At 41.0% G+C, this 13164-nt stretch overlaps 1 protein-coding gene across 1 annotated transcript in view; it reads left to right on the top strand.

Moving 5' to 3' along the window:
• UTP20 (UTP20 small subunit processome component) overlaps window positions 1-13164 on the top strand; it is a 64834-nt gene that overhangs the window by 19178 nt on the left and 32492 nt on the right. The window contains exons 16-27 of the mRNA XM_071551990.1: window positions 728-878; window positions 1262-1324; window positions 1652-1810; window positions 2824-2900; window positions 3771-3850; window positions 4539-4782; window positions 5720-5935; window positions 7720-7810; window positions 9557-9642; window positions 10205-10330; window positions 10863-11029; window positions 11523-11731. Of these exons, the coding sequence (XP_071408091.1) occupies window positions 728-878; window positions 1262-1324; window positions 1652-1810; window positions 2824-2900; window positions 3771-3850; window positions 4539-4782; window positions 5720-5935; window positions 7720-7810; window positions 9557-9642; window positions 10205-10330; window positions 10863-11029; window positions 11523-11731 (1669 nt within the window). The remainder of the gene's footprint in view (window positions 1-727; window positions 879-1261; window positions 1325-1651; window positions 1811-2823; window positions 2901-3770; window positions 3851-4538; window positions 4783-5719; window positions 5936-7719; window positions 7811-9556; window positions 9643-10204; window positions 10331-10862; window positions 11030-11522; window positions 11732-13164) is intronic.

The following is a 13164-nucleotide window of genomic DNA, read 5'->3' as shown; positions in this document are numbered from 1 at the left end:
GTTTGTATAATCCATTTCATTTATTTTAACAGTATTTTACTCAAAATTAGCACACAAATCTGAGTGGCTGGAGGGATTGAGGGAGGCCGTTCATCTCTCTCCGGCATCTCCCATCACTGCTGGGCTGAAAGCATCTCCATGTCTTTGGTGGCTTGAGCTTCAAAACATCCTGTTAAGTTAGAAAGTTATGGTGTCCATGTCTGAGGCATGATGGAGATGGAACAGCTTGCCCAGATCATGCAGGAAGCATTGACAGAGATCTTCAGTCTAATGCTTTTCTGCCAGCTTTGTACGGGGGATGTGAAACCTGCTTGGAGCAAGGGTTGTCAGGTAGCAGAAGGAGGTTTCCCTGCAAGCAGGCAGGATTCCTGGTGTATTACCTAAGCCAGGATTACTTCTTTTTCTGTTGATCAGTGACTGAGCCCTTGGGCAGTAGCAGAAGCCCTTACGTGATCTATGGAGGGTTTTTTAGTGCAGCTTCGTGTGTGTGTCTGTGGGTCCAGTATGTAAGCCCTAGCCTGACAAGCCTGATTAACACGAAAGAGGAATTTGGGCTTCTATGGGCTTTGTGGCTGCAAAAGTCTGGCTTTACTGGCCTGCTGGTGCAAGCAGAGTCTGAAATCATGTAGAATTTTCCCTTAATGTTGTTATCACTACTGCCATATTTTCAAATTTCAATGTTGTTGCAGTACTCTCTGGATGCTAATAAAACGCTCCATTGTTTTAGCACTTTCCCTTCAGACCCCTCTGCGTTGCTGTTGGCTGATCTCTATTACACAAGGTTGGCATTGTGTGGCTGCCAGGAACCTCTTTCCCAAGGGAACCTGATGGATTTGTTTGAGAAGTTGCATCCTAATATTTCCACTGGTGTTTCCAAGGTAATCTGCTTTTTTGAGCACATGCAAACTAATTTGTATTTTAACAACATAATTGGAATAAACTTAGTTAAATGGTAAAGTCAGAAAGGAGAAACATGGATCTGTGTAAAGGTATTAATTCCATACGGTCTGCTTAGACCTGTGTCCATGGTGCATGAGTTAACAGAAATTAACTCTGCCCTATGGGGTTTGCCTCTTCCCCAGGGGTAGATCAGAGCAGGAGCCTAATGCATTCATTTTTTATTGCCTTCTAGACAACAGGACTTCCTCCATTTCTCATGCCTAAGATGAACCTAGTGAAATCAGTCTCCTCTACAAAACATGAACCTCTGTGTGGGTTATATAGGCTGCATGCTTCTTACATATGTTTATGCTTTGAATAGGTCCGGCTATTGACTGTTCGAATTCTAAACCATTTTGATAATCGACCTTCTATGCAGATTGAGGTAGGGCTAGAATTTTTCATTTAACGTTTCAAAGCCATCTGTGTTTGATGATGTGTGTGAACTGTTTTCCACTTTGCAGAAGCAAAGCATGTGTCTGGTAGAGGTTGTCCTCTGCTTCTGTGCATTCACATTCCAGTTTTATCTTTGTCCTCTTGCCTTCTGGTGTTTTCAAATGTGTGTGTTTTGATGCCTAAATGGTGGAAACCAGAGCAAGTCCCTTGACTTTGTTCTTTGGTCCAGAATGGCTGGGAATCTGTGTAGTTTGTTGAAATACTTTTCAATGAGGTAAACATACTCTAACAAAATGCATGTCACTTTTTTGTTCAGGGTGACAGCACAGGGGAATTCCAGCCAGTATTCACCATATTGCTCCAAGCAGAACTTGTGCCAGCAACAGTGAATGATTACAGAGAGAAACTTCTCCATTTGAGGAAACTAAGATGTGACATAGTGCAGCCTGCAACGCTAAATGGATCTTTGCAGGAGGTAAGGATTTATTGTCAAAAAGAAATTGTTGCATTCCTCTATTCCAAGAAAATGTTCTTATTCCATCACATGGATTGCAGAATTTTTAATAAGAGTGCATTAAAAAATGAATTAGCTTCCAGATTAGGTTTCAGAAAACTTACTTGGTAGTAGGGATCACAGCTTCCATTGTCCTTAGGAGCCTTGTGTCAGTAGAACAACAGTGGTATCTGACATTGCCCACAGTCAGATTAATCTGGATTTGTTATCATGGAAAGGAAGACAAATGATTACAGGGAGAAGTGAGTTGTGAGCAAACAAAAAATCACGACAATGCCAAACCCTCTGTGTGGTTGAACTCCTGCTGGCCATTAACAACCCTCACTTACGGATCTTGCTTCAGCATGACAATCTTGTGTGCCTGTGACTGTTGCATCTTCTGTGCAGCTGAGCTACAGGGCACCCCACCTTCTAGATGTTAGAATGACCACAATTTTATTAATGAAATGATCATGGATTTGGTGTGAAGATTGGGTTTTTTTAGTTATTCTGACTATTCTTGTACCTGTATAGTTTTTTTACTTTGACTTGTACCTCCAGTGAAGAAGGATCGTAGGTCATTCCTACTGCATTTAGTTCAGTGGGGAGCCAGAGTACACAACGTTTAGGCCTAGTGCAGTGAATACTCCTCAGGGCAAAACTTTCCTCTTTCTGAGGTCCCTAATGCTGCTGTGGCAGCACGGAAGGATACAGACAGTCCAGATCATCTGTGCTGAACTGGTTCTTCCACATTCATGTTATTTAGGTATAGTTACTGGATTTTAGTGCAGGTTACAGTAAATGGGCTCTGGATTTCGTCATGCAACTATGAGACAAGGAATTATGTGTGTGACTTCCTTCATTACTTCTGGCACTTCTGAGAACTTTTTTTGTCAAAGTTTCCTCTTTGAGAGGAAGAAAGGTTAGAAGAGATTGGTTGGTCTTTAACTCGGCTTTTTTACATCTCAACCAGATGGTATTGTATGTCATTCTAGGTGCCTCTTCGATATTTACTGGGAATGCTTTATATTAACTTCAGCCCTCTCTGGGATCCTGTAATTGAACTCATAACGTAAGTATATGCAGTTAGATGCTGCAATGTGTGGTTGTCTCACAGAGCATTCCTTTCAGTGTTCTGTGAACCAAAGCTAAGGTACAGATGTCCAATTTGGAGAACTTTAGAAATGAGAACCTTTATGTGAAGTCTTCTAAAATTAATTTGATACCTCAAATCTCAACTGTGTAGATTCTTACTTTTTAACTTAGTTCCTGATTTTTCTTACTTTAAAGGGAACTTGTGACAAATATAGTCAAATAGCATCAGAGTTTTTAGGCAGAGGTCGCAGGATTTGATCTGTATTTCGCACATGCTTAAAGAAGCAAGAAGTCTCTCTCAGTTTGGGTGTCTCCAACTTTTCTATCCTTACTGGAAAACCTCTTAAGTTCTACTAAAAAGTAGGGAGGTCTTATCATGATGACTGCTGAGCTAAGTACCAAAGTTAGTCTTCTTTCAGCATGGCTTTATTTTCTTTTTTTCCCCCTCTGTTGTATGATTAAAAAGAAAGGGATTTCCCCCTTCAAACTAGTGAATTAATTAAAAAAAAATTAAACTAGCTGTTCAAAAGATATGTCCATGGTAATTCTTCCTTTGGTTCTGTATGATTTACTGTACAGAAGTCAGTAGAAAGATGGACAACATTTTTAGTCAGTTTGAGTTCATTTGAAGTCATGAGATACAACCAGATTATTTTAATAACAGTTGACATTTGGGTTCCATGAGTAAAGGCAAGGAAGTGCTACAGCTGTATTGTGCAGATGTCCTGTCTCCAGACACCCACATTAAAGCAGGGATCAAAGCCTTTGATTGTCTTAGTTGTAGGCTAGCTGACACTTGCCTCTTTTTATTTTCCTTTTAATTTTGTGCTGTCTTATGCTTTGTTAGTTCTCATGCAAAGGAAATGGAGAATAAACAGTTCTGGAAGGTCTTATATGAGCATTTGGAGAAGGCTGCTACTTATGCTGGTAAGTCACCACTCCTGAACTTTGTTATGATAGTAACCCAGCCAGTGGTGAATTGTGTGACTTTTATGTGCCCCAAATTTATGTATGATGGGGGAATTCAGAACTAGGGTTCTTGAGTACTAGTGTCATATCCAGGGCAGGAGTGGAGAGGCTTGGGAGGAAACTGTCTCCTGTCCTAAACAGCCAAGAAGTAGATAGAAAAGACACTTGCATTACAGAAGGGAGTTGCAGGTTGTGGGAAGCTATGCAGCAGTTTTGTCTGTCCCTAAGGCTGGCTCTGCTCAGACTGGTGAAGAGCAATGACAAAACCTGTATTAACAGGACTGACCGTCTTTCTGCTCTGTGGATTCAGTGGAATTTCTGCAAACTGTACTTCTTGTGTGGACTCTTGAGTTCATTTTATCTATGGGTTTACGGAATCTAATATTGCAAGATAGACCCATGAGTAGGCAGCCATTTGTGAACTTCTCTGTTATTCAAGAGAACTCAGCCTAATTGAGATGTGCCAGGGTTATAAGGCATCCTAGAATGCTTTCTAAGCAATGCATGTCTTTCAGGTCTATGTTTAATACAGTTATGTATAAATGGGTACATGTCACCAAATGTATTAGTTTTGTAGTGGGGATGGATTCCTTGCTACTGGCAATTATGAATTAACCTGAAATTATTTTCTTCATCTCTTCTATAGAAATGGAGCTGCAAAATGAACTAGATGAACAGGAGGAGAGCATTGCTGAAACAGAAAGTGAGAAGATACCAGAAGGAGGAGTGGGGGCTGTCTTTCTGGAGCAGCTGAGGAGTAGAACAGATTGCAGTGAACGGCTGGACCACACAAACTACCGTTTTCTACTGTGGAAAGCACTGGATAAGTTTCCAGACAGGGTGGAGCCTCGCTCGAGGGAACTTTCCCCACTTCTTTTGAGATTTATTCGGTAAGTAAGATTTATTTTTCTACTGAGAGGACATGTTTTCAATGTGTTTCTGAACTTTAAAACTGGCTATCCCATTACAGACTTTATGAATGCATGGCTGATGAGGTGTCTGTTTCCAGTTATGATAACATTTTGATTCAAATGTGGATCCTGTTAGAAACATCACACAAAAAGCAGGCTGAAATGAAACTTGCAGAGTATTTCTGCTGCTCAGTCTCTCATTTAGTGATTCGCCACTGTCACAGCCTTGTTACTCCATTAGGAAGTGATTTCAGTGGAAATAAAGTTCATCTTTTTTTTAGTGAAAATACATTTTAATATGGAATCACAGAATACCAAAGTATTTCCCCCGAAGATGGGGAAAGTACTGAATTTGTTAGAGACTGATTTGATTTCCTACCCCTGAAGGGAGTGCAGTGGTGTACTTGCATATGTGTACATATCAGACAGTATGATGCACATGGGGTAGATGGGATCTAACGGCAGGGGGAAGGTTTATGATGCTACTTTTCTATATTAGCAAGCCTGTTCTGCTGGCCTTCCTGAATAAATCCAGCCATAATATAGTACATTAGTTTCATCACTTTCACACTGCTATAGTCAATGTTTACTTGCCCACTCCAGCCTCATATCCTCCATGTGACCTCTTTACAGACCCCTAGTAGTTGAGTGAGTCACACCTCTCTTCTCCTCTCCACCATGTACCTCCAGTCTCCTCTGGTGTATTGGGTCACTACTTTATATATCTGAAAAGTGTAGACAAATAAACATATCCTTGCTGAAATACACTTCTTTGGGAATTTTAGTCCTACAGTGTCCCAAGGCACAGTGCCATCAATAATAAGAATCGTGTATTGTGAAGTTTTTAACTTTTCTTGCCCTCAAGCATTGACAAATGCTATGCTTCTTAATTTTTGCCTTCTTCTTCTAAACACAGAAATGAGTACTACCCAGCAGATTCCTTAGTGGCTCCATCTCAGGATCTCAGAAAGAAGACTATTGGTACTATAGCAGCAAAAGAAATACCCAGTGAAGAGGTGAATGATGTTGCTATGGAGGAGGAGGAGGAAGAGGAGGAGAAAGAAGAAAAGGAAGAAGGAGAACCAATTAGTGTAGGACTACCAAAAAAGAAAACAAGAAGAGCTGCTGCTAAGTAAGTATTTTTAGTTTTCCCTTGCTAGTGCTTTCATGGAAAGGCAGATTCAGCAGATCACATTGAGATACAAGCTGTGGGTTTGTATGTATTATTTTTTCTTCATTTGCTTGCACTTCATCATTGTTCGGTGGATTATAAGCACTTCAGAGTCAAAAACTCTGCCTGCATAGTACTTAAAATCTAAATACACTGCCTAGGCTTTATGACTATCTCATTACCTGCTGACAGTGTGTGGTGTGTTTTACTTTAAACAAGAAATTATGTGGTATTCTGAAGCCATTTGGAAGTTTTGGACACTGTTGTGTGCAAAGAGTGCATTTCCATGGCTACTCTGTGTGTATCTGTTAGTCTTCTAAAGCTGTGGGCAGTGGCCAAGCTTTGCAAAGTGCAAGTATTTGTTTGGGTCTTCTAATATTGGGATTCTGCCATTTCCTACCCATCATAAATCTCAGTCCTGGTTTTCTTGTTAGGGACCAAGATTTTTATTTGTTAGACTGAAGCTACATGTTGCTCTAATGTCATTGTTTGCAGTGCTGGATACGTGGAGAAAGTGGGTCTTTGTATGAATTCTCCACAATGATGACCTCTGTCAAATGTCCCTTGCAAATGCACCACAAAGATTTATATTTTGACACTTCTGCAAAGGATGGCCCTTATAATGACAGAGAACTTCAAAATGTCACCTTACATGTTGGAACAAGACGAGTATTTGATACATGACCTGAATTATCCTAGGTGTCCTATGGGTGTTGCATTTTGTACCCAGATTCTGGCTTGTATCTGCAAATTAGCAGCAATTAAAATATAGTGACAGTCCAAGATTTTTTTTTTTCCAACCTCCATCTCAAAACCTTTGTGTAGTTAAGTGGAAACATAAGCTCCTGGTAGCAGTAACAAAGGCATAAAAGATTTACCAGGGGCATGTTAATGAGTTCTGGAGTGACCTCCCTTCCCCCTGGACAGCTCATGCAGACAGGCCAGTGCTGTGGTAGGAGGGCCCTTGCGGGGCTGCACTCTGAGGCCTCTGAGATCTGTCTGAGGCAGAGGGCATACACCTGCCCCAGGCTGGGTGTGGAGTTGCTGGAAGGTGTCATATTTGACCCTTGACTGTGTCTGCCGTGGAGGAAGGTGGCTTAGCTAAGTGTCTGGAGAGCTCAATGTAAACTACCAGGAGGAGCAGCTGATTGAGGACAGTTCTGCCAGTCCCACAGCACATATGGTGGAGTAGTTCTCACACCTTCCTTATCCTGGTCATCTCTGTTTTCTCCAGTGAAGTGCAGGTGAGGCAGACAAGAGGTGACAAAGACACTTCTAGAGGAACTGACCCCCACCTGGCCTTGTAGCCCAGTGTTAAGTCCAGCACAGTGTGGCTGAATGCAGCCCTTCTAGCTGATAGGAGCTACATGGGCATCAGTTAAGGGCAAGTGAATAAACAAACAGGTAAATTCACTAGTTTGGTGTTCAGGGCTGGGCTGGCAGAGACAAGTAAACTGCATCCTGACTGTACTCGTTTCTCATCAAGGACAGCCCATCCAGTGCTACTGACAAAATGTCCTTCTCTGTGCAGTGAAGTGACAGCTGCAAGGAGCTGCTTAGCAGAGGGAACAGGACACCTGTCAGTGTGTCTGAAATAGTGCTGTAGACTTGGGATGCTTTTGTGTTGTTTTTTGTTTTCTTTCTTGTTAGTGAATTTTAATTTAAGTTCCCTGTTTACGATCATGCAAGTTTGTCGCTTCTGGAAATCTTAAAAAATAATTTTTTTGCTTTGTTTTGTTTTACAGGCAACTAATAGCCCACTTACAAGTTTTCTCTAAATTCTCAAATCCTCGTGCATTGTATCTGGAGAAGAAGTTGAATGCATTGTATACCCAGGTGATGCTATTTGCTGACTTTTAGAATTACTGCTAATAAATTAACTCTTCCTTATTTGAATACAGTGTCTGACACTGCAGAAACCTGTCATTTTCTGAACTAAGCCATGATAGTTGAGAAAGAAGCTGTCCTTGAGAGGGCTTTCTATCAGGCTTCACTTTGCCCCTTTAGCAAAGACCTGCCTAAGAAACCTGGCTTACTTTGCCAGGAGTGGTGGAAGCAAAAACATCTGGCAGCAGACAAGTAGTAGTCTTTGGCAAGGTGGAGGAGGGGCTGCAGAGAGAATCTGTTTCACTTCCACTTCCAGCAGAGTCTGGAAAAGGATTTTGAATGCAAAGCCTGGGGCGACCGAGGGGAGATTTATCCTTGTCCTGTAGTGTTTTGTCTATGAATGATTTGGTCAGTATGAGCAATAGATCATTTTTCATGAAAAAAGAAAACAGAATTTCTTCTTGAAGAATATTACATTTGTTAAGCTTCATTTTTTAAGGACTTCCCGGAAGGAATTGTCAAAAATATGTTGTTAAAGAGAGATTCTAAGTATTTATCCTACAATCCTTAAAAGGATTTTATTTTTTTATTTTTTTAATTTTGCAGGGTTTTGTTGGTTCCCAGAATGTGGATTTGTTTAGATCATTGGGGTTTTCTCTGATTGTTCCCAATTTGTATTTTTTAAGGCTATGGTCAGTGGACTGTAGAATTATATTACGTTGGTTTCACATTGCACCTGCTGGGAGTTGAAAAGTTCATTCATTAGTCCCTAAATTTGAGAATTTCTGATAAACATTCACTCTCTGTGTACCTCAAGGGAGCTGGTCTATGTGCTTGCCTGTGTTCTTAGGAAAATATTGGATAGTTGTGTATAGGTCAAAACAGTGTAGGAAGAACAGCCTGATACAAGAAGAAAGATTACTTCATCACTTACTGTTTGCATTTCTGTGTGTCAGTATTTGTATGTCATGACTGGTGTGTCCATCTGGCATAGGGACCTCATGGCAAAGTGATCTTTGATGACTTTAGCCTGTGCTGTTTGATAGGAGACTGAAGAACTGATAAAGAAACTGCTTGGGGAAATTATCTGTATTTCTTTAATTCTTTTCTATTTCCTAATGAGTCATAGAATGGTAGAATATAGTGAGTTGGAAGGGATCCATCAGAATCATGGAGTCCAGCTCCTGGCCCTGCACTTGACACCTGAGAGTGACACCATGTGCCTGAAAGCGTTGTCCAAACACTTCTCGAACTCTGACAGACTTGGTGCTGTGACCACTACTTGGTGATGTTAAGCATCTATGTTACAAAGAGTCATTTTCAACAGAGGGCAAACCTCAGTGAGATTTGTGTATCAAGTCTTATGATAATTTCGTGTTTGCACAGAAAAGAAATACAGGTGTTTTGGAATGGTTTGGGTAGTCTGCTTTTTAATCCAGATAACTGGTTTTGGAGGTAAATGTGAACTGATAATGGTCCAAAAGGCAATTATGAAAAAACAAATATTAAAACTATTCTATGTGTATGGGAAGGAAAAGTATATATGAACTATCAACAACCAGGCTCACTTCTTATGAATGACAGTTGTGCATTTGCATCTTGGCTTTATAGTGGCAACACATAAATTCTGTTTCCGTTTGGATAAGTTAATTCAAAACCTGCTTGAGCTTGGAGCCTCTGGATTGTTTCACTCTTTTCAGGAAGCAGTTTTGCCTTCTAGAAAGAGACTAATTTTTGTTCTTTTGTTGTTTGCAGTTACTGTCTCATCAAGACCAGAATGTACAAAGAATAGCACTTGACTGTATAATGACATACAAGCATCCTCATCTACTGCCATACAGGTAAAAGCTTTTATAATATTTTAGCTTCGGTGAATGGGTCTGCTGACATATCAGAAGTCTGCTTGGGGTCAGTTGCCTCAAAGAGAGAGTCTTTTCTGTATTTGTTGAAGACATAATATAAAATTTTAATTTTAGCCAGTTGTGTGTTTCATATCTAAGACAGAAAAGAAGGTCTTGAGGTTGATCAGTGTCTCTTCTTTGTTCAGAGGAAAATGGTAGCACTTCCATTCTGTCCCAGAATAGTGTCAGAAGTGCTTAGTAGTTCCATCATTTCCAAAGAAGTGTTTTGTACTGATGATTTATAACCACCCAGAGAAAGTGACAGCATAAAACTGTAGTTTGTGATTGGATAATCTCTTTAGAATATGTCCAGAAGTTACTTTTCTCCACATTTAGCTTGAACTTGCTGGCTTCTAATGTATTTTTATAGAAACGTGAAAGAATAGTATTTTAATATTCTGTGTATGGCATAGATTAGGTAGATATATAGTTAGCTGTGGATGCATGTGTGTGTCTGTCTATTTTTATAATCCTGCCCTCAAATAATGTTTATTACTTTCAGGGAGAACTTGCAAAGGCTACTGGAGGACAAGAGTTTTAAAGAAGAGATAGTCCATTTTAGTATTTCTGAGGAGACCGCAGTAGTAAAAGCAGAGCATCGACCAGATCTCATCCCTGTTCTTATGAGGTGTGTCCTGAAGTGTGAGTTTAAAAGCTTGGTGTCAGAGTACCATGAACAGAGATGTAATGCTGCTGCTCCTCATTTTAAACAGTTGAGATAAACATATGGTTAGTGGTATAGTTTGACAATTTTATTTGTGGTCTTCTGTATGGTTTCCTTATTAACACTTTTATGTAATGGATTACACAAATGGTGTTTTCTTTAAAAACAGCTTTTTGGCACATACTGTTTCTGCTAAGAATTACAGGGAACTGTGAGAACATTCTAGTTCACTGAGTATTGCCAGCTATTTGTAGTGATGGGAGTTGTCATGCAGGCAACGAGTTTTATACCTGGAGTTTCCAGCAAAGCTTCTGTTGTCGTAGCAGAAGCTGACCTTTCACTGGGTTGGTTTTGGGCAGTGGAGACCTTGAAGGGAGAGCTTCCACTCAACTTCTCACTAGAGAATATTTTTAAATGGAGTTTCTCCTGCCCAATGAGAGGCTGGAAAAGAGGTGGCTTGCTGAAAGCTAATGCAACCTGTCTTTGGTTTTTGAAGAATTCTCTATGGCAGAATGAGAAACAAAACAGGGAGCAAAACACAGGGGAAGTCTTCAGCAGGCACTCGCATGTCAATCGTTCTGCGATTTCTTGCCGGCTCACTGCCAGAAGAGATACGAATGTTCTTGGATCTACTCTTTGAAGCCGTGAAACAATTCAGTAATGGTGGGTACAGGCTGTAGAACCTGGGGTATGGTACTTCCTGACCTGTGGAGGTGTGGGAGGATAAATCTGCTTTGTACTGTTATTTGCTTATCTCTTAACCATGCCATGAAAGGAAGAAAAGAAACCCCCTTGGTAAGGACTAGGATTCCCCTGAGCTTTTTCTTACAAAGCATGATTGCTTTATTGTACATGTCCAAGGCCAGAAAAACTGAACGACTTGCCACAGTTGTGCAAGTGAGCTGTAGCAGCCTGGGAATGAGCAGTGGCTGGCATTGTAGGCTGTGATAGCAGTAAACAGGGGTTGTAAAGTACGTGGGTACTGTAGCAGTGGGAGATGTCTGTGTACACTCAGAGCTGTTCTTACTTTAAAAGATGAATCTGCGAATCTGTAATTTAGAGCCAAATTGCACTATTTTTCATTGAAAAATTATTCTTCATAGTGGGTGTTGTCATAGTGTCTCTAGGTAGTTTGCTATCCTTTTGCTTATCACAGGGTCTTGCCAGACTGCAGTCCTTCAAAGTATGTCAGAGCTGGATTTAGCTAAAGTCCTGCCTCTTGGGCGTCAGCACAGCCTCTTCAACGGTCTCGAAGTTGTGTTGAAAAACATGGGACATTTGATCCAGCAATACCTGCCTGAAATTCTACAGATTCTGCTCTGCATGACTGCTGTGGTATCGTGCATCCTCCAGCAAAGAGAGAAGGTAGAATTTATGCAAACAAACATGCAAATTAAATTCCTTTTTCTCCTCCTTCTTTAGCATACACATATCAATACCCCTTCACTGGTTCAGGTAACAATAACTACCTTTGTGGAGTGAAGATTAGCAATTAGCATCTGTCAAAAAAAAGGCCAGTGATGTTTATCTGGAAGTGCTGAATGGTTGAGGCAGTGCAGACAGAGTTAATGTATTTAGAAAGTTGACTTGGACTGCATTTCTGTTTGAGTTACCGAAGAGAGAGTTGGAGGTGATCTCTGTACATTGCTCCTGCCTGTTTTGTGGAGGGACGGCCATGAGGGAGAGCTAAATGATCTGTTGTAAGGATGTAACAAGATCTTAGGGCTGGAAGGTGAAATTTGCCTTAAAGATGGAGTTTCTGGGCTGCAAGGATAAAACATGACCAGGCAAAGGAGAGGTTTTAAAGTTCCTTGACTGAGGACTTTAGAGCAAAACTTAGCCATGAAGTGTTTTGTTGCAGTGTCAGCATTGGGGATGATCACAGCAGTTATCTACAGTGATTGTCTCCTGTCATGGGACACAGGAAGAACATGGCTTTCAGCACACTAGAAGCAGCTCTGTATCAGGAGTAGTCATATTAATCCAGTGTCACAATTTGGGTCTTAGCCAAATCTGCAGAGCACTGCAGATGTTTTTTCACTGGCTGGGCAATGGCTGTACATGCAGAAAGGGTCAGGTGAGGAAAACACTCTGTTAAAGATTGGCTGCACCTAAACGTGGGGCATGTTGGCTTGTTGCTGCCCTGTACCTAGGAGAGCACCACAGAGATCCCTGAGCTCAGGTCCCGCTAGCTTGAGGGTCAGTTGCCAGCTGATTAGGAGTTATAACACTGAGCCAGGCTTTTCTGTCTTTCTGGTGCAGAGCCTGTCTGTGTATTAGGTGCACAAACTGCACAGTCATCAGCAGCACTGCAGTGTTGAAAGGAATTATGAAATGAGGTACTGAGCAAGTGGGGTAGGTTAATGAATATTTTGTCACCGTATGCTTGTGTTATTGCCAAGACCCAACCGCAAGCATTCAAGGTTAGAACTCGTCTTGAAAAAAATCCATCAAACAAAGCAAGCCCTTGCAATAGGCATTATCCAAAGTCTGAGTGTTGCCTGCAGGCAGCACAAAATCTTGTGACTGTCTACATTTATGAAGAGGATGAGCAAATCTGAGGACAGCAGCATCCCACAGTCTGACTTTAAGCAGTGGATTGCATGTGCCTATGTTTTTTCAACTAGGACAGGAGTTGGAAAAGCTGCTTCCTTCATTGCTGGAATAGTCACATTTTGCCAGCGTTGCTACAGTAATCCTGTCATCGTTGTGTAATGTCAGGAGTGACAGTCCGTCATTTCTCAGAACTTAATTTAGCACTTCATTAGCCTATGAGATATTAAAAGCTCAAGGAAGAG

Source organism: Pithys albifrons, chromosome 3, assembly GCF_047495875.1.
Source record: "Pithys albifrons albifrons isolate INPA30051 chromosome 3, PitAlb_v1, whole genome shotgun sequence".
Classification (NCBI taxonomy): domain Eukaryota; kingdom Metazoa; phylum Chordata; class Aves; order Passeriformes; family Thamnophilidae; genus Pithys; species Pithys albifrons.
Note: the sequence above shows the minus strand (reverse complement) of the source record. Positions and strands in the feature narration are given on the sequence as shown.